At 47.9% G+C, this 26,534-nt stretch overlaps 2 protein-coding genes across 8 annotated transcripts in view; both read right to left on the minus strand.

The window, feature by feature from the left end:
- LOC308559872 (nuclear body protein SP140-like protein) overlaps window positions 1-14,969 on the minus strand; it is a 35,698-nt gene extending 20,729 nt beyond the window's left edge. Inside the window, exons 1-3 of the mRNA XM_081143146.1 lie at window positions 14,847-14,969; window positions 2,752-2,914; window positions 1,168-1,336 (exon numbers count right to left, since the gene is read on the minus strand). Of these exons, the coding sequence (XP_080999272.1) occupies window positions 1,168-1,336; window positions 2,752-2,914; window positions 14,847-14,878 (364 nt within the window). The 5' untranslated portion in view covers window positions 14,879-14,969. The remainder of the gene's footprint in view (window positions 1-1,167; window positions 1,337-2,751; window positions 2,915-14,846) is intronic.
- SP100 (SP100 nuclear antigen) overlaps window positions 1-26,534 on the minus strand; it is a 185,221-nt gene that overhangs the window by 82,585 nt on the left and 76,102 nt on the right. For 2 of the 7 annotated variants that reach the window (XM_081143140.1, XM_081143132.1), the window contains 5 exons: window positions 24,710-24,825; window positions 23,951-24,059; window positions 23,584-23,661; window positions 23,246-23,377; window positions 22,027-22,472 (listed from right to left, as the gene is read on the minus strand). The exons of the other annotated variants lie outside the window; for them this stretch is intronic. In XM_081143140.1, the coding sequence (XP_080999266.1) occupies window positions 22,395-22,472; window positions 23,246-23,377; window positions 23,584-23,661; window positions 23,951-24,059; window positions 24,710-24,825 (513 nt within the window). In that variant the 3' untranslated portion in view covers window positions 22,027-22,394. Of the gene's footprint in view, window positions 1-22,026; window positions 22,473-23,245; window positions 23,378-23,583; window positions 23,662-23,950; window positions 24,060-24,709; window positions 24,826-26,534 lie in introns of those variants that run through there. 7 annotated transcript variants of the gene reach the window in all.

Here is a 26,534-nt window from a genome sequence, read left to right on the forward strand (position 1 = left end):
AATCTGCTTCTCACTCTCTGATTGAGAGAAATCTAATTTGTCCTTGTTTTGCAGATCTGTGGGACCCTTTGGCACTCTATACATTTTCCCATAGTATCTGCCTTCCTCAGCTCATATAGTTATTTTTCTCATGAATTCTCCATCGTTATTTGGACACTGTGGTTGATACCAAATGGTGTTGGAATAGAAATTTTTCCAGTCAAGTCAAAACAAAAATTACTGGAGAGACAAAATATAACCAGGGACAACCATCCAAAAATAATGGGAGGGACAGTTTCAACCACAAATTCAGGCTACAATGAAAAAGAATAAATTGTGAACTTAGGAAAATGTAGTGAATCAAATCTACAGTATTGTGTAGTATGGAAAACAGTCTCTGGCCGAGCAAGTGTTTTTGAGGTTATTTAACTAATATTAGCTTCATCTCTGTGGAGAAAGAGCTCATACAACCATTATCCCTCACTAAGGCCAATTTGACCTAGGTTAACTTTCTTGCTCATAACTCTGGAAACTTGATGCAGGTGGTCTGTCTTCTGTATTACGAGGCCAACACTGGGTTTAGGGTGAAAAATGACCCATGACTGAAAATTGTATGTGGACTCAGAGGGACTATGTGTAAACTAGAAGCCATAATTGGCCTTCTGCCATTGTGGTGGCCTCTGTAACTCAGCTGTCCTTTGTGGGGTCCCTGAAAGTTATGACTACAAAGTTGTTCCATGAGACATTGACTCCCCTGGGCATGGTGCTGCTAAGACAGGTGGGTCCTGCACTCACAACTAAGCTGTCACTTGAGGTGGGTTGTGGTCAACTTGGTGGACTGGTGTGTGGGCCCTTACAGAGGGTCCCATAAACAAAGAGCCACTGATGTTGCCTTAGTAGGATGCAGTGTTTCTTGTCATCTGTCCTTGTAAGTAAATCTGGTGTGACTGTGACTGTGACTATGATTGTCCTGTGAGTTTAAATGCTTAGTTAAGCTGTCTTCCAGGTGGGTGTTGTATTCTGGTCCTTATACCAAAAGCTATGAGAAGGCTTATGATACGTCTCTTTTCTCAACTGACAAATTTCTACTGCCAGCATCGTGTGACACATGGTAGACACTTGATATATATTCTTAAAAAAAAAAAAATAGGCCATGGGCATCCAAAGGTAGGTAATAAACCCAATTACCATATCTGAAGCCTTCACGAATGCCATTTAAATCAGGGTAGCTCTTCATGATGACCTTGCAGAACAGTGTATCCAGAAGGGGTAGGTTAAATGTCTTCTCCAGTTCTTCGAGAACATCATACACCACCTTTTCTACAGGTAACGACTTTTCCCAAGATTTGCGAGACTCCTTAAAAATTAACGAATGAGGAAAATATAAATACAGACATCCAAGTTACAGAAGAGCCCTAGAAAGTGATTTTATTGTTAATGCATCACAATTTCCCAACATAGGTACCTGCTCATGTAAAGTTTTAGAATTTCTCTATATTTGTATGACTAACTCGAACACCTAAATCCCTCCTCCTTAAAAATACCCATTTGTGAATCTGATCTCCTCGCCCTCATTTGCATTACATGGAAGAAAGAGCAATTGTGAAGAACAAAACCAGGTCCACAGGTAAGGGATGCGTAGCCTTTTCAGAGCCTGGCCAAATGTTTTCGGAAGAGACTTAGTGGTGATGAGCTGCTGTTCTACTAACTGGCAACCCTTGTCCCTCCCCCAAGACTGACCTGTCCTGGAAGGGCTCGAAGAAGCCAAGTGGTAATTCTCTCCCTTCTGTGAATTTTGCCATAAAGAAAGCCTATTCATGGGGAAAGAGAAGACTTTCATCTCTGTATGTCCACCTATGTCTTTTGCTAAAATTAACCTAAATTACAAGACTCCAGAAATACCAAAAGAAAAGAAAACTGAAAACTACTGGAGAGAGACTAGCAAGCAGCTACTTCCAATTTTACCCTAACACGACATTAATGCTCTGTAGATTTTAATCTTAGATCTAAGTATTTAAATTGATGTGCATTCAAATGAAATGCTGTCTAAATTATTTTATTAAATCATTATTTTTAATTTTATTTTTAATTTTCCCCCCATTATCATTTACCTCCCCATACCTTCTTCCACTTCCAATCACCCATAACCCCCTGCAATGACCACACTGTTTTCAGTGTCAAGGAGTTCTTTCTTTCTCTCTTCTTTTTCTCAATCGCTCCACCCCTCCAGCTCTACTGTTGACAGCCGTCAACCTGCTCTCTCCATAAGTCTGTCTCTATTTGCTTGTTAGTAGTTCAGTTTTTTCATTAGATTCCACATATGAGTGAAGTCATATGGTACTTGTCTTTCTCTAACCGGCTTATTTCCTATAGCATAATGCACCCTAAGTCCATTCATCTATTCATTCACTCATAAAATTACTTTAATTCCCAGTTCATGCTATATTGTATACATAATTCCTACATGGCATTAAACATCAGTGGAGCCCCCAGCTTCAGATCCAGCCTAATTTCAATGCTATTCACCCCAACTTCAGTGGGCACCATGGAGCCCTATTCCTTCAGTTAGGAGCAGGACTGTCCCCAGGAATGCCTGCTTCTCTTCTCCCTTTTGACCTTATAGGAACACTTAACAGCAGTACTCAAGAAGGTCCCCACACATAGGAGACTCCTCAGTTGCCTCATTGTGCCCTGACATTTGACTCCAAACTATCAAAACATAAGTAATTTGGGGCTGCTTTACCAGCTTGTGACAAAGTAAGCCTCACTTACTTTATAGATCTTGTCTGTGATGAATCCACGGTCACGAAGAATCTCAAGGAAAGGAAACACTTTTTTTATTGCATGTGAAATGTCAACCTTATGTTGTATGAAGTGCTTGTGTGCAATTTTCCTGAGAGCATTGTAGTCTATTTTCTGGTCTTCTGCAGATATCCTAGGGAGAATGGATACCATGATTTTGAGATGCTTGTGGAGGCTGTGACACTTTCTTTGGGAAGGATATAAAGATATATGTGAAGAATCAACATACATAGCCCAGAATAAATGGAACTGATACAATAAAAAAGATACAATAGAAGAAATCATGGCGGATCAGAAAGGCATACATATTATTGAAAAGTCCAGACTGTCCCAATCAAGGCCATTGTAAACATATTTTCTCCTAAACATGTCTGGACTTTTTTTTTTTTATGAAAAATTTCACTTCTATTCAACATAGTATTGGAAGTTCTAGCCACAACAATCATACAAGATAAAGAAATAAACAGCATGTAAATTGGAAAGGCAGAAATAAATCTCTAGTTATTGGCAGGTGACATGATATTATATTGGAAACCCCTAAAAACGCCATCAAAAAATTATTAGAACTAATAAATGATGTCAGTAAAGTTGCAGGATACAGAATTAATATAGAGAATTCTGTTGTATTTCTATATACCAATAACAAGTGATTATAAGAAGAAATTAAGAAAACAATCCCATTTACAATTGCATCAAAAGTATAAAATACCTAGGGATAAATAAAACCAAAGAGGTAAAATACCTTAACTCTGAAAACCATAAGACATTGATGAAAGAAACTGAAGACGATACAAATACATGGAAGGATATACCATGCTCATGAATTGGAATACGACTTAGCAATGAAAAAGACTGAAATCTTGCCTTTTGAGAAAACATGGAGAGGCCTAGAGAGTACTATGCTAAGTGAATTAAGTCAGAAAGAGAAAAACAAATACCTTTTAATCTCACTTATATGTAGAATAAAATAAATGAATGAAGGAATAAATAAATAAATAAACAAACAAACAAACAAAACAGACCCAAGACACAGAGAACAGCAAGCTGATGGTTGTCAAAGAGGAGGGAGTGGGGAAATGGGAATTAAAACAAGAAAAAAAATTGAATTTGTACAACAATGAGATGTAGTAAACAGGTCATCCACGGAGGAATAAAAAACAATGAAATAACAATAGAATTTAACCTTAAAAATGCATCTTAATTAACATCTAAGAGAAAAGTGATCTCAGAACAATAAATACAAAGTGTCCCCTCACTGACGGACATCAGTTAAGAGAAATACCACCCTGAATTATAAAACTAGTTCATAAATGATAAGATGTGGTTTAAGAACGATGTGGTATAACCTGAAATTTCACAAGAATATCAATTTTTTTTCCTGGGACTTCTGCTTTGTGTTAACATATATCTGTCTGTGCTATTTTTGTATATAATGAATCTTTTTAAGCATCTGAATTTCAGAAGTGGCTGCTGTTTCCTGTGACAGTAGTTGTGAACCCATCTGTAATTCTGCTTCTTAGTTGGTCATTTTATCGCTCTGATAATAATGTTTTAATTAACATCTCGTATTCCTAAACATTATGAAGACTCAGAAATTTGTTCTTCAAACCAGAAGAGAATTATCTACTTCCCAGTATCCAACACGCATTAGGGAATGATAATGTCACATGACTGTGTCAAATTCTGTTTAAAATTTTTTTTGTTAAAGATAAAGATTGATGCAGTGTGCAGATGATGTTTTGCTGAATTGTACACTTGAAACTAATGTCACCCCAATAAATTCAATTAAAAAAAGATAGCAGATTGAAGAAAAGCATTTGTCTCTCTGTCTTATTAAAAATGCCACTACAATTATAATTTAAAATATGGTTTCACAATGACAACAAGAATGGCAGGGGGGCAAATGAGGGATTTCATCCAAAATCTATAGGACAACAGGCTGAAGAATCTCAGAGGGAAGGAGGGAGGGGCGGCAGGAAGAGATTAACCAAAGAACTTATATGCATATATTCATAACCAATGGACACAGACAATTGTGTGGTGAAGGCCTAGGAGGGGGTAAACAGGGTGAAAATTGAGGGACATCTGTAATACTGTCAACAATAGAATAAAAAATAAAGCAAATGGGAAAAGGCAAAAAAAAAAAAAGCAGTAAAAAATAAAATTACAAGAAAACACAATTGGCATTTTTAGACAAAAGAAAACAATAAAGAGCATAAAAGTTAAAACAGGATAAAAAGTATAAAAGTATATTATTTAAAACACTAAATGTAAATGAAACAATGGTGATATTGGAAGGCACAGGATCAGAATCGGAATTCAACAAGAAACACAAGGAAGACAAAGTGCCACAAAGTTGTTAAAATCAAAGACAGACAAGCTACAGCATGCACACGTCAGCAACACAACAGACGAAAACGAGGCTCATACCCATGTCACAGAAAAACTCAAAAGACAAATAACGGGACAAATCTTATGGATATCGAAAAACATTCACCTCGAGTGTTTGAGTATTTACACATAGGCAAAAATGATCATACAGGCTCTGGAGAAATTAGCAAGAAAGACATATTTCTTAATTTTATGTTCTAAAAACAGGGAACACACAATTTTCCCCAATACTTTTGAAGCATGTATCAATACATCATAATCTTGGCCACAAAAGAAGTCTCAGAAAGTTATAATTGGTAGAAGCTAAACGGGCATGTGAAAAAAAAGAAAGGCCCAAAGATTTTATGAAAGAAAAGAGAAAACACTCTGCTGAGAAAAAGAGAAAATAAATTTTGCAGTTAGAGGCTATTTTGAAAAAGAGGAAGAAAAACAGGGAAATAGTGTCAAGGGATGGACCAATATTAGAAAACCTCTTTATGTAGTTTATTGCAACAACAAGCAAAAGCAGAAAAAGCATTTAATTATATCCATAAATTAATTTAAAAGAAATTTGGAAACACCTAGCAGCTATTTTTAGAAAAACTATGTGAAATAGACGGAAGCTGACACAATATAAAGTCTCCCCAAATAGCAAATGCTACAGTAAACACTGAAATGATGAGGAGGCCATTCAGATACAAAAACAGTGGTGCCTGCTGTTACCACAATTTATATATATATGTTTTAGCTAACATAATAGGACAAGAAAATAAATTTATTGGTATAAATATTAAAATAAGATACAACATTGTATGGTATATGATTATATATGAAGAAACAATAGGGACCTAACTAAATTCTCTGAGTACTAGAAAAAAAATTTGCTAAGGAGCATGAATAAAACACACACACACACAAAAACAGGCACATAAAACTAAGAGGTTTGACTTACAGCAACAAAGATATATACTGAAAAGAAATAAAATAGGACTTCAAACACAGTAGTAAATACACACACATATATTTATAAACATCTAAAAGTTATGAGCCTCTATGAAAATGACTATAATGTCTTACTGAAGAAAATTAAACAAGATCTAAATCAATGGAGATGTAGAAGGTGCCTCCAATCAGGAGATATAGCTATTTGAAAATGTCAGTCCTTGTGAAATTATTGCAAAAGTGTGGTGCACTTGCAATCTGTAATCCCACTGAAACTGGATGAAGTAATTTATAAATTTATATGACAGACCAAATATCTGAGTCAAGCAAAGAAAAGTATTTAAGAAACGTAAGTAGACAGAGACTTAATAAGTTTAAATGCTAAAAATACAGTAAGATTAAAAGAATGTAGGAAAATACTTTCAGTGCACACGTCTAAGCGTTCATATATCTGATACACAGAACACCAGCCTATTTACAAAATATGACAGACGACCCCAAAGGAAATGCACCTGAACAGTCACTTAGAGGACAGAGAATCAACATGTGCAATAAACAGATGCCTACGGACAAACTGAAACGTCACCAAGGAACCGTTTCTCCCGCACTAGGCCGGCAAAGAGATTTCACAGGTGGCGGTGCAGCGAGGGGAGTCCAGGGGAGCCCAGGGGAGCCCAGGGGAGTCCAGGAGAGGCCGAGGGGAGTCCAGGGGAGCCCAGGGGAGTCCAGGGGAGTCCAGAGGAGTCCAGGGGAGTCCAGGAGAGGCCGAGGGGAGCCCAGGGGAGTCCAGGGGAGCCCAGGGGAGCCCAGGGGGGCCCAGGGGAGTCCGAGAAGCTGACGGTCACTGCGGGTGGGAGCCCGAGCCGCAGGCGCTGGCCCCGGGGAAAGGGAACGTGGTCTCGCCTCTTACAGAACATATAGGAGCAAATCTCTGTGGCCTTGGGTTAGACAGAAAGGTAGCTGTAACATCGAAGGCTTGATCCGTAAGAGAAAAAACCTGATACCTTCGGATAAAAAACACCATTAAGGAAATGAGGCTAACCCCGTCCAGAGGGAGAGAAAAGACAAGGTGGCGGCGCAGGGAACCGCTGCACCCGCCGCCTCTCGCAACCGCATCAAAATCACAACTGAAATCCAGAACCACCGTCACTCAGGGCCTCCTGCGATCCGGCTGCACAGAAGCCCTAACACCGGGGAGCTGGAGAAGCACCGAGACCGGCAGGAGGGGCGGAGACGCGAGCGGGTCGGGGCTGGCTCCCAGAGACCGGCCGCAGGCCACACCCGGTGCCCCGGTTTAAAACTGCCGTGAGGGGCCATCTCGGCGGTGGAGGTTTCCCGGAGGAGGGAGGAGGGAGGAGGGAGGAGGGAGGGGTCCCAGCCCCACAGCAGCCCCCAGCCCAGGGCTCAGGGCCGGGAAGAGACATCCCCACATCTTCGGGCTGTGAACCCAGCGGGGACTGTCCTGAGGGTCGTGGAGGCCGCGGGAGCCCCAGCAGCTCCTCTAAAGGGCCCGGCGCGGACTCACTCGGACGCTCCCTCTGAGCCCAGCGCCGGGAGCAGCCTGAAGGGACCCGGGACACTCGGGGAGGAACTAACCTGCCTGAGATCCGGGCGAGAGGCGGAGGGCGGCTTCCTCCCGGGCAGAAGGGCTGGCGGAGGCCGTGGCTCCTGTGGCGAGTCCTCCCCGCACAGCCGGCAGGCAGGCGCCATGTTTGCGTCGCCAGCACCTGACTCACCTTTGGCCCCGCCCCGTGATTCCCGGAGGCCCCGCCCCTCCCACCTGCAGCTCATCCGGGCCATTTCCAGGGGCTTTTCTGTGCAAGTGGCCTCTCGAGCCTCATGCTTAGGACGTTCCAAAAATCTCTCAAACAAGCAGCAGCTGCCCCATGCGGCTTGATAAGTGGCCTCAGGCCTGGCCCTAGCGGCAGCTGCACTGGCTCATAGCTTGGCCTCTCCTGGGCACCTCCAAGCCCAGCACAAGCAACAGCCAATTACGGTTTGGTGTGTAGCTCATGCTGGGGGGCCCTGGGCAAGCCACTGGCACAGGCTGACTTTGCACCTCCCGGGAGGCCCCAGAGACAGCGCACCTGGTGTTCAGACCCAACCACGCTGGATTACAACCCTACCACATCCATGAATGACACAATCAAGGGGCGCACTTGGACAGCACCAAAGCACTGCTGAAGTAAATCCTGCTCCATAGAGGTGTCTCCAGCACAGCAGCTCTTTGGCTGTAGTTGCAGCGGGTCCTCACAACTGATTGGCCTGGGGGTCAATTCCTCCCAGTGACGCCAACAGCAACCAAGGCTCAACTACAACAGGACAGTACACACAGCCCACGCAGGGGAGCACCTAGAAGGCCGAGCTCAGGTGACTGGGGAGGCTGAGCCACTGAGCCCTACAGGACACCTAATACACAAAGCGACTCTACGAATTCCCAGAGACATAGCAGCTCTACCTAATACATAGAAACAAACACCAGAAAGCAGCCAAAATGCAGAGGCAAAGAAACATGTCACAAAGGATAGAACAGAAGAAATCTCTAGAAAAAGAATTAAATGAAATAGATCCAAGCAAGCTAACAGACACAGAATTCAGAATTTTGTTTATAAGGATGCTCAACCATTATGGTAAGAGTAGTATGAAAATAACTGACAAAAATCAAAGACATAGTAAAGTACCAATTTGAAATGAAGGCTACATGAACTGAAATGAAGAATAATTTACAGGGAGTCAACAGTAGAGTAGAGGACGCTGAGAATCAAATCAGCAATTTGGAACATGAAGAAACAAAAAACACCCAACCAGAAGAGCAAAAAGAAAAGGAATCCAGAAATATGAAGATAGTATAAGGAGCCTCTGGGGCAACTTCAAGAGGCCCAACATTCGTAATATTGGGGTGCCAGATGGAGAAGAAAGAGACCAAGAAATTGAAAACCTATTTGAAAAAATAATGACAGAACACTTCCCCTCCCTGGGGAAAGAAGTAGACTTACAGGTCCAGGAAGCACAGAGGGTCCCAAACAAGAGGACCCCAAAGAGGCCCACAGCAAGACACATCATCATTATAAACACCAGAGGTTAAAGACAAAGCAAGAATCTTAAAAGCAGCAAGAGAAAAGCAGTTAGTTACCTAGAAGGGAGCACCCATACGACTGTCAGCTGATTTCTCAACAGAAACTTTTCAGGTCAGAAGGGAGTGGCAAGAAATATTCAAAGTGATGAAAAACAAGGAACTACAACCAAGATTGTTCTTCCCAGCAAAGCTATCATTTAGAACTTAAGGTCAGATAAAGAGCTTCACAGACAAGGAAAAGCTAAAGGAGTTCATCACCACCAGACCAGCACTACAGGAAATGTTGAAGGGTCTTCTTTAAGAAGAAGCTAATGAACAAAACAATCTGATGTACTAAATGGATCCAGAGACATTGACACAGGCAACAGACGATCATATTTCAGAGGAAAGAGGGAAGGGGGGTGGAGGGTAGGAAGAGATTAACCAAAGAAGCTATACAAATATATGCATAACCCATGGATACGGTCAATAACTGGGTGAAGGCCTGGGGAAGGGGGGGAGCGAGGTGAAGGGAGTCAATTGGCGGGGAAAAATGGGACACCTGTAATACTTTCAACAATAAAGATAAATTTAAAAAAAGAAAAAGAGAACATTAGTCACAGACAGAGAATGAGAATCTGGGCTTGGTTAAGGACAAGGAGTTCTGCTTGGAGCAAGGAAGACAGATAAGCTTGTGATGGTCATGCAGGGCTGGAGTGAGGGGCCCCAACACAGTCAGTTTCTCCTTCAGGATACACAGTCAACATTTTCAGGCCAAGGAGCTCAAAACACCGTGTCAAGGGTCTCTGAAAAGCAGAGTAGAAGTATCCGAAAGCTCACCTTTCAGAAATGGCAATGAAATTATGATGAGGTCCAGAGAACTTAGAGAGTTGAAAGCTGTGAAGTCACCTTGTGCTATGAAAGCATATGTCAGTTCTGGACACAGCTAGAGGCTGACTTGACTCAGGCAGAGGGCTCAGGCTTCAGGACAAAGAAACTAACAGAATCAACATTTAAAAAAAATTAGTAATAACCAGAAACCACAAGGGCTAATAAAAATTAAGTAATTGTCATAGGAGAAAGGTTTGAAACAACCATTATGAACAGAAAGTAAAAAACTAAAGGGATTATTTACTAGGGATAGCGAAAGCTGCGAAGGCTAAAGTTGCACCAATGGAGGAAAAGTTTTGCTTCCAAATTTAAAAAGAATATGTTTGTGAAGATAGTAGAGAAGAAACTTTCCCTGAAGTAAAGGTAGACTTGAATCCTCCACCTTAAGAAAGTGAGAACTGTGGTTAAAGACAGTGTCCATGGAGCTCACCAGTAACTTCCTTCACCGCTTTTATTCGTAATAAAAAGGGTGCATCTATCTTATAAAATCAATGCTATAAGTTTTCACTCTAAATTGGAAAGCTTTAATAAGGTAGACGTCACCATAAAACAGTTAAAAGACAAGGAACTATATTTCTAAAGTTGAGACTTCGTAGCCAACTCTCCCTACCATTGAAGAAAGAACAATCACCCCAACTGATTACATTGGCCAAACATAAACCTGCAGTTGACAGATGAGGCCGTTTAAAAGGCCAATAGACACAAAAACCTGTTCGACTTCCCATGTAATCAGAGCATGCAAATAAACAGGATGCATCTCTTTATCCATCCCCTGTGTGGAGCTGGGGGTGGAGAGATGGTTCCTCAGCTGGTGGGAATTTAGGGCTTCAGCTGCTAGGAAGGCAATTTCGGAGGCTCTACAAACAACTGAATATTAGTCCCCTTTCCCTCAACCATTTTTTCCTTTTGGTTTTTGACACGAGACAAATACTTGTATAAATGCAAAAACAGAGAAATATATAATTGTTATTATCGCAGTTTGTTGGTAACAATTGAAAACAACAGAAATGGTTTAAATGGAACATAATTTAAAAATAATGGTATATCAATTCTGTGGAGTAATATGCAGCTGTTAAAGTGAAGGAAGTAGGTGCATATGTTTATTAACGTGAAAAAGACCTCTAAGAATTTTAATGTTAAGCTTTTTAAAATTTAAAATCCTGCCATGTCCTCTTCCAACCATGTCGTCTGACAAGATCCGGACGTGGAGAGGAAGCTTCAAGGAAGGCGTGTTCTGGGGAGAGGACGTGGCATGTGGGTGGGAGGAATTGGCTTAATGGGAATATCTCTTCTCCTTGGAGGGGGATTTTGGGCCATAAATCAATAACTAACCTGGGAATGGTAAACAATGTTCTCACTTCTGAAGAAATCCCGATTTCCCCAAGTCCAGTCACTATCACATGTGCCGGATGCTTTAACAAATTGTCATTAGAAGAAGCTAGAAAAACTCCCCCTGGCGCCCCCAAAAAGGCATTTATGGAGGAACTAGAGAACGCTGAGCTCACACAGCCGCCTATATTCAAGTGCCCCGCCTATGATTGCAGGATTAGTCGAGGACAGGAAGAAGGCCATCGCCCCTTGCCTGCTGCACAAGGACCACCCTGGGTAGCACACAGAATAAATGGCAGATTGTGGCATCCCCCTGAAGGGGCTAACAGTGTGGAAAGGCCACCAGACCCTCCTCTGCCTTACACAGGTGCTTCCAATGGGAACGGTGTCAGAGCAGTTACTGTAAGTGGAAGGCACGGTCAGTGTGAGAACCTGCCCTCCATGAAACGCTCGGCAAGGCGGCGGCCACGCCGGTGCTCGCTCCCAAAGGAACGAAAGAAAAGCATTCTTAGCAGTTAATCCATAGCTATGGCAAAAGGCACTCTTTTCTTAGAAGAAAATGGCAAGAAGAATATAATAGCTTATGAATAGGTCCATAGTTAAAATATAACCATAAGAAGTAGTAACCCCAGGCAAATATTATATAAAATTTCTGTCCCACAAACTAATATATTACTGCTGCAAACAAAGCCGCATCTATCACTCTATAGGTCACTGATTTTTCCTTTCTCCTCTATCCTAAAAAATAAAAGTCAAAATTGTTCCGTTCTGATGAAATCGAAATTTGTATGGTTTAACCTATGAATAATATTTCTTGCTAACCAAAGAAATGTAATCGTAGCCAAAAAAGAAAGTATAAAAGATTATGTTGATTCTCAATAAAGTGGAACAGTGTCACACCACCTCCGAGTCGTGTAGTCTGCTGTCTCCCAGCGCCGACGCCTTGCCCACCTTCGGGACCCCTGACTCCTGCTGCGGCTGGACCGCGGCAAAATCCAGAATGGTGTATACACGATAATCCCATTCATTAAAAAACAAGACAGAAATTATTTACTTAGGAAAATAAGTTATATGTGTAAATGCAGAGAAAGAGACATAAAACACTATGCCCACAACACTCAACAGGACCAAGCCTGGAAGCTGCAGGGCGTGGGTGGGACGTTCCCCTCTACTAACATCCCGGCCAGTTGAAGTTTTATGACCAAGGACGTAGAATGTATTTGTTTTGAATGTAAAGAACCAAATATTTAACATATTAAGTCATGTTATTTCTGACCCCTTCCTAGAGAAAAGGAAGGACTTCTGGCCTTTTCCTTGTCGAGTACAACCCGCTGCAGAGCAGGAAGTCAGAGCCCAGGTGGGGCTCAGCCTGCGCTGCGCTGGCCTCCCTCCCTCCCTCCTCTTCCTCTCCCCTCCTCTTCCTCCCTCCCCTCCTCTTCCTCTCCCCTCCTCTTCCTCCCTCCCCTCCTCTTCCTCCCTCCCCTCCTCTTCATCTCCCCTACTCTTCCTCTCCCCTCCTCTTCCTCTCCCCTCCTCTTCCTCTCCCCTCCTCTTCCTCCCTCCCCTCCTCTTCCTCTCCCCTCCTCTTCCTCCCTCCCCTCCTCTTCCTCCCTCCCCTCCTCTTCATCTCCCCTACTCTTCCTCTCCCCTCCTCTTCCTCTCCCCTCCTCTTCCTCCCTCCCCTCCTCTTCCTCCCTCCCCTCCTCTTCCTCCCTCCCCTCCTCTTCCTCCCTCCCCTCCTCTTCCTCCCTCCTCTTCCTCTCCCCTCCTCTTCCTCCCTCCCCTCCTCTTCCTCCCTCCCCTCCTCTTCCTCTCCCCTCCTCTTCCTCTCCCCTCCTCTTCCTCCCTCCCCTCCTCTTCCTCCCTCCCCTCCTCTTCCTCCCTCCCCTCCTCTTCCTCCCTCCCCTTCCTCTCCCCTCCCCTTCCTCTCCCCTCCCCTTCCTCCCTCCCCTCCCCTTCCTCCCTCCCCTCCTCCTCCCTCCCCGCCTCTTCCTCTCCCCGCCTCTTCCTCTCCCCTCCTCTTCCTCCCTCCCCTTCCTCCCTCCCCTCCTCTTCCTCCTTCCCCTCCTCTTTCTCCCTCCCCTCTTCTTCCTCTCCCCTCCTCTTCCTCCCTCCTCGCCTCTTCCTCTCTCCGCCTCTTCCTCTCCCCTCCTCTTCCTCCCTCCCCTCCTCTTCCTCTCCCCTCCTCTTCCTCCCCCTCCTCTTCCTCTCCCCTGCACTTCCTCCCTCCCCTCCTCTTCCTCTCCCCTCCTCTTCCTCCCTCCCCTCCTCTTCCTCTCCCCTCCTCTTCCTCCCTCCCCTCCTCTTGCTCCCTCCCCTCCTCTTCTTCTTCCTCTCCCCTCCTCTTCCTCTCCCCTCCACTTCCTCCCTCCCCTCCTCTTCCTGTCCCCTCCTCTTCCTCCCTCCCCTCCTCTTGCTCCCTCCCCTCCTCTTCCTCTTCCTCTCCCCCCCTTTTCCTCTCCCCTCCTCTTCCTCCCTCCCCTCCTCTTGCTCCCTCCCCTCCTCTTCCTCTTCCTCTCCCCCCCTTTTCCTCTCCCCTCCTCTTCCTCCCTCCCCTCGTCTTCCTCTCCCCTCCTCTTCCTCCCTCCCCTCCTCTTGCTCCCTCCCCTCCTCTTCCTCTTCCTCTCCCCCCCTTTTCCTCTCCCCTCCTCTTCCTCCCTCCCCTCCTCTTCCTCCCTCCCCTCCTCTTGCTCCCTCCCCTCCTCTTCTTCTTCCTCTCCCCTCCTCTTCCTCTCCCCTCCACTTCCTCCCTCCCCTCCTCTTCCTCTCCCCTCCTCTTCCTCCCTCCCTTCCTCTTGCTCCCTCCCCTCCTCTTCCTCTTCCTCTCCCCCCTTTTCCTCTCCCCTCCTCTTCCTCCCTCCCCTCCTCCTGCTCCCTCCCCTCATCTTCCTCTTCCTCTCCCCCCCTTTTCCTCTCCCCTCCTCTCCCTCCCTCCCCTCCTCTTGCTCCCTCCCCTCTTCTTCTTCTTCCTCCTTCCCTCCTCTTCCTCCCTCAGCTCAGTCCCTGCAGGAAGGGCCAGGGCGGGACCAGGTCAGGTACCAGACCAAGGCGCCCAGATTTGAAAGGCTGCATCTTCTCCCTGAATTTTATATTTTCAAAGTGCCCTCGTTGGAATGACCTAGGTGAACTCATAGGGGCCGAGGGAAACAAGAGGGTTCAGAGGTCATGAGAAAATAACAAGTCACTGCCTCAAAGCATCAGGAAGGACAGACAGAGGAGTCCAGATGGCTGCCAGCTGAGCGGTGGCTGCAAGACAGGAGCCCTGTGGGTCGTGGCAGCTGCACTCACACCAGCAGATGTCCCTCTGCCTTCGAGAGATCTGATTTCCTCTCTGCAGTTTCCTGCACTTCCTCACATTGCAGGAGAGCGTCCCGCAGCGCAGGACTGAGGTCAACGCTTAGATGTTGACAGAGTGTCTAGTGGCGGAGACTAAAGCAGTGGCACAGCCAGAGAGAAAAGAAGGGAGGCGGAGACTGACCTGGCGCTGATGTCGCTGCCCCTACTGGCCATCGTACTGCCCTGGGCACTGCCTGGGCCTGGAGCCTGGACTTCGATGCCCCTGGTGCCCCCAGCCTGGGACCAGTGTGGCTGCCCAGCGCTGAGCAGGAAGTGGGTGAGGCTGCCCCCAGTGGGCTCCACCCAATTTGGAAAAATGAAAGTGGAGGTAAATACCGAGTGTTCTCAGACACTGTCTCCTCCTCCTGCAGCCCCAGCGTGGTTCTCAGCCATCAGGACAAGTGGCAGCAGGAATGGAGGACAAAGAGGGACAGAAAGGACCTGGAGGATCCCCAGCAAGGAGCAGGACCAGCCCCCAGGGGTCTCCTTGTTTGTGCAAAGACACCAAAAACAGGGAAGTAGCCTGAGCCAGGGGGCCGGGAAACCTGGAGAGCACAGAGGCAGCGACCGAGGAGGGACAGGGGGCAGAGGACGTGCCAAGGGGACAGCCTTCCTTAGCCTCCCCAGGAGCAGCTTCCATTCGGATGTCAGTGGTGGGCTGAGTGTCCAGCCTGGGAGACCCTGTGGGGACAGAGTTTGTCCCTGAGACAAAGCAGAGGGACCTGAGAATTCACAGGCAGGAGGAAGGAGCAGCAGCAACAGCAGCCACTGGGCCGGAGGACAAAGACCCGGCGCCTCTGTGGACGCAGAAATGGAGAGGAGGGGGCACCAGGGAACTAAGGGGGAACCCTCAGGCCCCACACCAATGTCCCCTTCCAGGAGGGGCCCCTCAGTCAGCAGGACTCCGGGTCCCCCTGCCCTCCCTCCTTCCTGGGGAGACTCAGGCTGGGAGCTCTGTGAGGGTGAGTCCGCTCCTTGTTGGGTCTCCTGGGCTCATCCTGCTGGAGGGGCCAGGGCTCTGTGCTCCTCCGAGCTCCAGGGCACAGGGCCAGCGGCCTGGAGTGTGGGGGGTGTGGTTGATTGGAGCAGCCTGAGACCTTGAGGCTAAGCCCAGTTTCGGGGTTCAGACTGAGGAATGTTTTTTTGGCACACATCCAGCTTTTACCAGGAAGAAAGCTGGTATTTTGGTGCCCATCTGTCTCGCCTGCCTGTCAGTTGGTTTGGAACTCAAGTGGTGGAAAGGCATGTACTTTTGGGGCGCCCACGAACATGTTAAAATGAGTCAAGCACCTGGGTGTATGTTTTGCTCCTTGATTTCTTGTCCACTTTGTGCCCTAGATGGGTAAAGAGGTGGGTCGTCAGGTCCCCTTCAGTTGCACGGTTGTGTAGACTTGGTGGCACTTGGCGGCAATATTTCGGCTCTCAGAGACTGAGGTGAGGTGGAGCCCCTTATCCCACTTAGTAGAACCTTAGGGACTCGGCTCAGGGGTGGTACAGCTGTGGACTCCTGAGTCTTCCTTCAAAGTTGGTAAGAACCCAGAGGGATTGATGGCGGTGAAATGTGATTATTTTTACAGCGAAGGCAGCGAATCCTTGGGAAAGGGGATGGGAGGAGACATCTGGGCAGAGGGGGCAGAGGTTAAGGACTGAGGGTTGTAGGGTGTGCAAGAGAGAAGGGGACCAGAGGGGAGCGCAGTAAGTCTGTCTGGGCCACGTTCGGAAGGTCTAGGGCTATGCACGAGAAACACCCCGGAGGAAGCTCACAGTCCTTGTGCAGCCCAAGAAGGAAGGAGGCTGGCCCAAGGCCACATGGTCATCCCCAGCCCACAGTTGCCACCGTCACCACAGCCCTTCACCTGGAGCCCTGGGCTCCACCTCGGGGGGGTTAGTGACCTGCATCCACGCCGGAACCAGGACTGATCTCCCTGGTACCCTGGTTACTGCTCGACAGCACCATACTCTCTGCAACCCCCTGAAACCACCTCACGCCTCTCCCACGGCCACCCAGCCCCAGACACACGGTGTGGAGCCTGTTACTGCCCTCGCATTTCTCATTTTAGCCCGAGTGTCCCCACTACCGCAGGCTGGGTAGCCCTTTCCTCCCCTCCTGGACTTGGCTCCAGCCACGTCTGCACTTCCCTCTACTGGTCGTGCATCGTATTATTGTCTCCTTAGAACTGGGTTTTGTTGCCTGTTCAGAGAGACTGAAAGTAACAATCCCTCTCCTCTCCAGACTGTGTCTATCTAAACCCCTCTAAATTAGCAATAGAAGTGCTATTCTTTCTTTCTCAATAAAGGTGAAACCACTTAAGGATTGGGTTCTGAGATAATTTTGGTATTTGGCTGTTCATCAGCATAAAAATGTGCTTATGACCTGGACAGAGAAGTCTGGGTTTAAAATTGAGGGGTTCCTGAAACTGTGGCCCCTTCCATCTCCTGGCAGCCCCTGTTTCCCAGAGAGTTTCATTCTGTCCGGGAGCCCCACGGTGACCCCGCCTTCTCCACCTTCCTGGAGACAGAACTCCTCAAACCTGTCCCTCCTCAGCCTGAGGCCAGTGTTCCCAGGGTGCACACAAGAGAATCACCCTGAGGTTCCTCCCAGGCATGTTGATTTTACTCGGTGGTGAGCAATGTAAAGCAATTAAAATCATCAAACAAGTTTCAAACATGAATGGAATAGCCCTGGCAGGTGTGGCTCAGCTGGTTGAGCAGCATCCCATGTGCCACATGCCTGGGTTTCAGGCTCAATCCTTGGTAGGGCACGTGCAGGAGGTAGTAGATCAACGTTTCTCTCTCACATCAATGTTTCTCTCTCTCTCTCCCCCTCTCTAAAATAAATAAAAACATTTAAAAAAATGAACAGAGTAGAATGAATAAGAGAAAATGTGAGACCACAAAGAGGTTGTGGGTGTCATGCAGACTTCAAGCAATGCCTGTCATCCCCTACCCCCATCTCTCTGGGGGATCGGCTTCACCTTCCTCCACAGTTAGGGTTCCCTTCCTCCTGGAGGATCGGAACCTGAGTGTCTCAGCTTCACCCAAGTCTTACTGACTCAGATGCCCAACTGCTTGACTGGAAAAAAAAGGATGACCTTTTATGAGGTTCACCATGGTTAATATTCTGGGAGTCCTGGCGGAATCTGCATGTGTTTTGTGAGTCCCCACTGGCACTTGCTGCCATCACTGGTGTATCTGGAACCAGGCAGTTCCTCATAAGCCTTGTCCCATAAGAAAAAAGCAAGGCTGTAGGGGTCAGCCCTGCCCTCAGGAAGGGGGAGGAATGTTTCGTGGGAGTTACCTTGACCTGGGGTCTCCCAGCGAGTCCAGAGTGTCAGCCGGGCTGGGTGCCACAAGGAGCAGGGATGCACCAGGGAAGGAGATGATCGAATGAGCAGGGAGCCCCTTGCAGAGTCCCCAGTTCTAATCTTTCTGCAATCCCCCTTCAGCCATTACTGATCAGGGTGACCTGGAATGGTTCCCTGGGCTGTCCTAGACCTTAGGACAGCCCAGTGATGCCTATGCAGGAAGAAAAGACGTGCACTTGGTGGCTCATTCTGATCATCCCCGCTCAGCACAGAGAAGGAGCCCACTGGGAGTGGCCTTCACTTCTTTTTGGCTTTAAGTGGTGCTTCTGTTGAGTGGAACATCTTGGCAGGGACCTCAGAGTTGCTGCACGGAACAGAGACAGTGGAGGTGGCCAGTGCAGCTTCAGGAAGACCCAGTGGTCGTGAGACCGGAGGTGGGATGTCATAAGGGGGCTCCACCATGGGAAAAGGGCGAATTAAATGGTCCTTGCACAGAGGGAGTCAGAGGGATATGCACACAGAAGGATGCAGGAAGGACTTGGCAGCCCAAGTGTATTTCTAGTGTAAAGAGTGGTAGAAACAGAGCCACTTTACAATGGGGTGGAGCTGCCGGGCCAGAGGCACTGCCTTGCATGTCTTATACCTCAATCCTTTGGAATGTTAAAACAGGGCAAAATAACCTTTGGACTGGGACTGAGCAACCTTGTGTCCTAAAGAACTGTTTGGAAAGACAACAATAAAGCAGTTATGACTACTAGACTGATGACTACTGGACTGAAAATGAAAAATGTTGTTTAAAATTAGTATCACTGCGTCGTTACCTGCACCAGTAGAGATGCCTGTCTTCTATTGATGTCATTACTCCCCTTCCCTTTCTCATAAGTACCCTCTCATTGCCTCTGTTTCCTAATGGGGACATTATTTGGACTTCTGCCCGAGTTAATGTTTCCCGAAGAGCTAGTCTCATTGATTTCAGTAAATATTTGTTGCCTGGCACTTGAAAAGGTCTTTTTATTTTTAAGTTAACGCTAGCAAGGCCCCTGCACACCTGCTAACCATTGCCTGGAGGTGATATATAGGGAAGGCGTGGAGCCTGCTTTGCCCACAGAAGCTCTTGCTGGGCACTGTTGTGGTTGGGGAGACAGCTGAGATGGGATACCTTGGGCACTTCCAGAGCACCTGTGCCCAGGGTACAGAAAGTCCTGCACAAAGGGAGAGGTGTGACTTCTTAGGAACACCAACTATAACAGCTCTGGCCCAGGGGAAACCTAAATACAAGCTCTCCCTCAGGGCCAAGTCCTGCGCTTTCCCTCTACCTGGTGCACGTGGTTCTCATGTGTACACATGCTATGCCCATGAGGAAGGTTGGCACCCTGGCGGGTCCCAGCACACTAGCACAGGACAATCACGTGGGACTGGTCGGGTCATAAAGTGGCCCCGGGAATACACAGGTGTGACCCTGGAGCTCCACCAGGTTCTGGGGGACATCCAGTGTCTCACCTTGGCATGAGGCTGGTCAAGTGTAGGTGGCTTCTAGGTTCTCCACGTAGAATGGCTTACAGACGGACCATGCCCAGCATGGCTCCGCTGGTTTCTCAAGATGATTACATTGAAGTTGAAAACTCACCCATCTTATTTTATCTTGGGGCATAAAGGGAATAGAGGGAAAGTTCCCTGGAGGTCAGATGCCATTTCCACAGGTACTATTTGAGAACAGCCAGTGGGTTGTGTAGCACATGGCACCCTCCTCTCCAGAGAAGGAAGACATCACTGCCTTCTCCTGCATGCCATCTGGACCCTCCCTTCCACAGAGAAGGAAGACCTCTCTGCCCTCCCCACAAGCAATCTGGACCCTCCCTTCCATAGAGAAGGAAGACCTCTCTGCCCTCCCCACATGCAATCTGGACCCTCCCCTCCATAGAGAAGGAAGACCTCTCTGCCCTCCCCACATGCAATCTGGACCCTCCCCTCCACAGAGAAGGAAGGCCTCTCTGCCCTCCCCACATGCAATCTGGACCCTCCCCTCCATAGAGAAGGAAGATCTCTCTGCCCTCCCCACAGGCAATCTGGACTCTCCCTTCCATAGAGAAGGAAGATCTCTCTGCCCTCCCCACATGCCATCTGGGCCCTCCCCTCCATAGAGAAGGAAGACCTCTCTGCCCTCCCCACATGCCATCTGGACCCTCCCCTCCACAGAGAAGGAAGGCCTCTCTGCCCTCCCCACATGCAATCTGGACCCTCCCCTCCATAGAGAAGGAAGATCTCTCTGCCCTCCCCACAGGCAATCTGGACTCTCCCTTCCATAGAGAAGGAAGATCTCTCTGCCCTCCCCACATGCAATCTGGACCCTCCCCTCCATAGAGAAGGAAGACCTCTCTGCCCTCCCCACATGCAATCTGGACCCTCCCCTCCATAGAGAAGGAAGACCTCTCTGCCCTCCCCACAGGCAATCTGGACTCTCCCTTCCATAGAGAAGGAAGGCCTCTCTGCCCTCCCCACATGCCATCTGGACCCTCCCCTCCACAGAGAAGGAAGGCCTCTCTGCCCTCCCCACATGCAATCTGGACCCTCCCCTCCATAGAGAAGGAAGACCTCTCTGCCCTCCCCACATGCCATCTATAGCCCATGAAACTCCCTTCCATGAACAATTGTAGGGACTGAAGCCTGCTGAATATGGAGCCATGGGGAGTGAGAGTGGGAGGCTCACACATGCCCAGGGGCCTTGGTTCCAGGCTGAGCTGTAAGTGAATAATGATTTCCTTGAGCTGTGCCTGCACAAACCAAGTACTGGAAATTGCAGCCTCACCCACTGCGGTGCTGGGCAGGTTAGACCTGAAGCCACCACTTGCCATCAGGCAGGAGTGTAGCATAGGCGCATAGGGGCTGCCTCGTATTTCCTGAGTAAGCAAAAGCAGAGCGAACCAGTCAGCTCCTGCACATACTCCAGGTCGCACGCTGTGGCACAGGCTTGGCACAAACTTCGAGAGCAGACATGAACATAGGCATGCAGAGTGCACCCGCCATCGTCTCAGTCACCCTTCTCAGAGACCCCGAGGAGTGGTCACAGACACCACATGAGCCAGAAGCTGGACTGTGTCTTCATACAGCTCAGACTTGTGCTCCTGAGACCTCAAGGCTGGGGTCCTAGATCTTCCTCCCCATCCAGACACAGGCAGCTGTGGATGAACCCTTGGAGGTGTGGGAGGCAAAACATGGTCCTCCCTGCCCCCCGCAGCTCTGGCAGAATGCAATTAAAGGTGCCAGACAAGTGACTCAGCCCAGGAGCCACCCCTGCCCCTGAACACTCCACACCCTAGTTCCCAGCTAAGGTATTGGAGAGGTTACCACTTATGAACATAGAAAGCACTGTTCTTTGTTATGTTTCAAAACTTTTAAATCCTCACCTGAGGATATGTTTTCTAAAAATTGATTTTATAGAGAGGAAGGGAGGGAGCGAGAGAGAAACATCTATATGAGAGGGAGACATTGATCGATTGCCTCCCATAGGCACCCCAACCAAGGATGGAACCCACAGGTATGTGCCCTGTCTAGGAATCAAACCAGCGACCTTTCAATGCACAGGATGATGCTTAACCACTGAGCCACCCCAGCTGGTCAGAAGTTCTGCCATTCTTAAAATTCGGACCTGTAGCAGGCATTCCTTACTGTCCACTTTCCAGCTTCAGGTAGTAATTAATATAGTTAAGGCTGTTAGGTTCTCTTTTTAGCATATTAGTGGAGCTTAGACATAGCCAGGTCATCATACAGTTCTGACAGTTACCATTTCTTTCTTTGAAAATGCTAGACAACTGCATCAGTACCTCTTCCCCTATCGCTCCTTCAGTTTCCCACAGGTGAATGTTTTTGCAACTGCACTGTTCCAGTACCCCAGGGACAATCAATATTGTGCCTGTAATCATCTGGCTAGACAATGATCCATCTCAGAACTCCATGCTTAGGGCTGGCTTGCTAAGACCATTATGCTAAGTTGGGTTCCCTAAAGGCAAAGCCTGAGATAAAGTCTCTTCAGTAAGCGATTTATTGGGAGAGTCCTCTCAGGAGGAGGGATAAGGGAAGCAGGGTACCATGGTGGGAAAAGCTCAGCAAGGGCGTGGTCATAGCTGGAGACTAACTCCAGCCTGATTCACTGGGGAGCACAGGATCGCGAGTCTCTCCACATGGTTGACTCAACCTTGATGCTGGGAAGCAGCCCCCAGGACACAGAGATGTAACCTTCATGTGAATCTGGCTCCATTTGGCCCAAAGCAATACACGGGGAGAGGTGGCATCGGCAGCCAAGCCTCATAGCAGCTGGGGGATGAGAAATCTGCCTGAAGCGGGACTTTCCAGGGTATTAACAGCATCCACCACACCAGGGAGCTGTTTTAATTTCTTTTCTGAATAGCAAAGACTTCTTTGAAATTCTTCTTAAATTCCTCTTCTATTCCATCTGAGTCATTGCACTGGGGAAAAAAACAAAACAAAACAGACAAAAATAATGACTCTCAATGTCAGTGTCATTAGACACCTTGCAATTAAAAATGATCAGGACTCGTCTTAAACACCTAAGTCACATTAACCAGGTTAAGTTTAAACCTAGTAGCTGAGAGAGACTTCCTTCCTAGGAGCGACTTGTTTCCTCAGCGCATGGTTGCGTCTCATGGTCTGGACGGAAGTGGGAAATCATGACCACTCCGAGGACCCCTGTTCATCGGGTTTGGGGCGTTTCCCTCAGTGAGAGTTAGAAAAGGAATCTAAGGTCTTAGTAAGAACCACCTATTACAGATGTTTCCGTACAATCAGTGATCTTCCTTTCACGTGGTCACTTCTGTTCCCCTCTGGTGATCTGTTATGTGGTTCATTTACACGCAAAGGACTCTGCAGTTTGGGACTTGTGACCAGCCCAACGGAGATATTTGGGGAGAGGAACAAGATGGTTTAGGAAGCAACCCTCCCCTCCTTTTGCAGCAGGGAGGACGGGACTGTCCTCAGTGGGCACGGAGAGGGATGAGCTCTCGGGCGCCTGGAGTCTGGTTGCCGGGCCGCCTCCTGACTCACTGTTACTCTCCCTGGTGAGCTTAAACGCTCAGCTAAAAACCCCACTCACCTCCTGAACCCTTGCTTGTGTAGGCTTGTCAGAGGATGAAGGAAACTCTAAAATTCCCCGGCACCAGGATATGAGGGCGGAGTGACTCAAAGGAAAGAAAAGGAGATGGGAGCAGGGAGAGCCACTTACGCTGGGGCCCTGAAAGATGCGATCCATGTCCCGCACAAACCCCTCCACTTGGGGGTAGCGTCTCTCAGTTAGAGTCTTTTTGATTTCATCCAATGTCTTAAGTTTCTCTAGGCATTGAGAAGCCTTTTCAACCTGGTGAAAAACAGACCAATAGGAGCATCAGCGACACAGTTCTGTCTGCGGTCTGTGGGTTCCCGTGACATCCAGCGGAAAACCAAGGTAAAGGAAAGGCCGCTGGAGCTCTCCCTCCCGCGGCGCTGGGTTTCAGGCCCAGGAGAGCCCCCGTCCAGGTCAGGTAACACCTCGGCGGCCTGGAACCCCGGCTTGTTGTTACTCACGTAATTTTCATGCGGAATAGCCCGGAGAACGATGCCCTCTAAACGGCAGTAGACCTTCAAGAGGGAGTGCTCACATTTCTGCAAGGAAGGAGGCAGACAATGAAGAGCAGCTTGGAGAGGACGAGCCCACACACGTGCCCAGACACATGCATGACCACACCAGCCTTCCGGAGTTTCCCCAAACAGGCATTGCTCTTGGACGCTCACAGGTAATAGCTGGGTTTTTCCTGCGAACAGGTTCCGGCGGGTTTTCAGCGTGGTTGAGGCACGGTCAGAAGAGCAGGCGCTCTCGGACACCCCCCCTGCCCCATGACTGTTGACTTCTCACAGTGAGCGGGAAGAAGGCTTGGACTCAAATCCAACTCACCAGCTTCTCCTCGGGCCCCATTTGCCTCACCAGGACCTCAGATTCGCTGTAACACTGCTGAGTTCTTGAAGGCTTTTCTAATGCGCAGAAGGTGCATCTCCAACGGGTCCTGAGATGCCAGATATAAGTGAGCAAGGCAAAGCCCCAGAAACACCCACTGTCCTTTCAGGAATGGCCAGTGGGCACAGCAGGGAATGAAGGGGACACCTCCCAGATTCTCCAAGTCTCTCCTGTGATAGCCCTCCTCCCTAGACGGTAGCAGCAGGGGGTTAGTGGTTCGAAGGTGGTGTCAGGGTGCATGGTGGGCTCTCCTTTCTCTGTCTGAGCTACTGGGAGCACAAGGAGCCCTGCCTGCCAGGCCTGAGTGCCAGAGACTGGGCCTTAACCCCTGGGGCCTCGGGCCTCCATTAGCCTGTTGAGGACATGGCAAAATGAGGGAACCAGGCCATGTTTCCTGCCTTTTCTGAGTAAGCACAGAACACAAACAAGTAAACAGGAGTCCTTTCTGGGAAAGTTCTGGAAAGGACAGTAGTAGTATGTAGGCAAAGGACCCAGCCACTGGCCTCAGCCTCCCAGAGGAGAGAGGTGAATATTACCCTCTACCTGACACATCTTTAAACAGCTCCCGGGACCATACTGTTGGACCCTGTACCTCTGACCCTGCTCTTTCCCCACCAGGACACAAGGAGGAACTCTGATGGGGGATTTGCATGGCAGGAGGAAGGTCCCTAAAAGGAGAGGGGGTTGCATCTCACAAACCTCCCAGGTTCCACAGGTGGGAGGTGACAGTCCCAATGAAAGACGTCAAAACAAGAAATGCATTTGAAGAGCTTTCCTTCATCCAGGCAGATCTTGCATTTATCTGAGCTGTCCAGCTAGAAGGCAAAACAACATTAATGTCCCCAGTGCCACCCTGAAGACCAGCGCTGTGGGAATCTAGACCTTGTTGCCTTTGTGCGAACCTGCACGGAGAAACTTATGTGTTTCTCCTTGAGCTGTGAACTAACTGCATGGAGTGGTGGTTTCAGAAAAAGAATTCTTGGTCTGCAGTGAAGTTCAGGATGACTGGAAAAGTTCTTCCTATAAAACCAGAGATTCTAACACAGAGAGACTAGCAACAAAACAAGAGGATGCTTGTGACAGAAATGTGAATCATTTTATTACCTTGCTGATAAAACAAAGTCCTGGAATAAAGTGTTAAATGCATTTGCCTACACTACAATGACTAAGATGTGTCAGGGGAAGATGGTATATTGAGAAATTAGTAAGATGGAATAAACTTCTAAGAAAGCATGGCATCTTAGTTACTTGGCTGTAGGCTCCCTCTGAGTTGAAGGGCCTGGTAGGGGTTCCTGAACTATGGATTGTCCCTGGATGTCCTCTGAACCTGTGACAGTGTCTTTCGGCTGGAAAGACCATGGGCACAGATGACCAGGTGGTGCCAGGGAGGCTGGAGCTCTTTGGCTGTGGAAGCCTGGGGACTCAGCTTGGCATGCACGGTGTGGAGGCTCCGTCTCCGAATGGCCAGGGAGTGTGGCAATTGCTTTGTTCTATAAACAGAATGGAGAGAGGGCCCCCTTAAACAACTAATACTGGATTTCTTACGAGTCTCAATATGTGGCCTTTAACTAAATTTAATTTCACTTGGAGAAGATAAAATTAGATAGTATTTCCTTCCACCCAATCTTGTAGTGTAACTCCTACTCACTGAACCCAACAAAATTTATAGAGTTGCCCGGCTGGGCGTGGCTCCAGCGGTTGAGCATCGACCCAGGATCCAGGCGATGGGGGTTCGATTCACGGTCAGGGCACATGCCCAGGTTGCGGGCTCGATCCCCAGGCAGCCGATCAATGACTCTCTCATCATTGATGTTTCTATCTCTCTCTCTCCCTCTCCTTTCCTCTCTCTGAAATCAATGAAGATATATTAAAAAAAAATTTTTAGAGTAGATATGAAAAAACACTGTGTTATATACAAATGCCTGTGTATTCCTGAGAAAGAGCTGGCCTGTGACTGAGCCCTTTGCTAATCAAAAAAATGTGGTGTAAGGACTGATATTAAAGCTCAATATTATGTGCTGCTGTGACATCTGGCAAAATTGAGAAGGCCTCGAACTGCCTATCTGCACGTTCCCCTCTGCACTCTGCTCCCCTGGATAAGGTCCCACAGCTAAACGATGCTCCTAGTCAAGAGGCCATGTGTAACCCTGCCCATCCTGGAATAACAGGTTTCAGTTCACTGTCAGCCACGGAATGACTTAAGCAAGTCAGTCATGCAGACCAGGGGGCCAGCCCACCCTCCAGAGCCCTGGGTTGCTCCCTCCGCTCCCGAGGGCAACCTTGGCGAGCCCTGCAAAGCTGGCACTGCCCTCCTTCCTCGGTCTCAGAGGGTATGTGACTAATAAACACCTGTCAGTCCATCTGTCCAGTGACAGATGCCATTGCTTCCCCTCCCCCAGACTGTCCAGTGGACACCACCTCCTTGTCAATGGGGTGAAGAGGAAGTGATTAAAACAGAAAACCACTTCATTCTTTTTCAAAAAAATGAGAATCAGCATTTGCATACGAATCCGGAACTATCAGA

Source organism: Miniopterus schreibersii (assembly GCF_964146895.1).
Source record: "Miniopterus schreibersii genome assembly, chromosome: 7".
Lineage (NCBI taxonomy): Eukaryota > Metazoa > Chordata > Mammalia > Chiroptera > Miniopteridae > Miniopterus > Miniopterus schreibersii.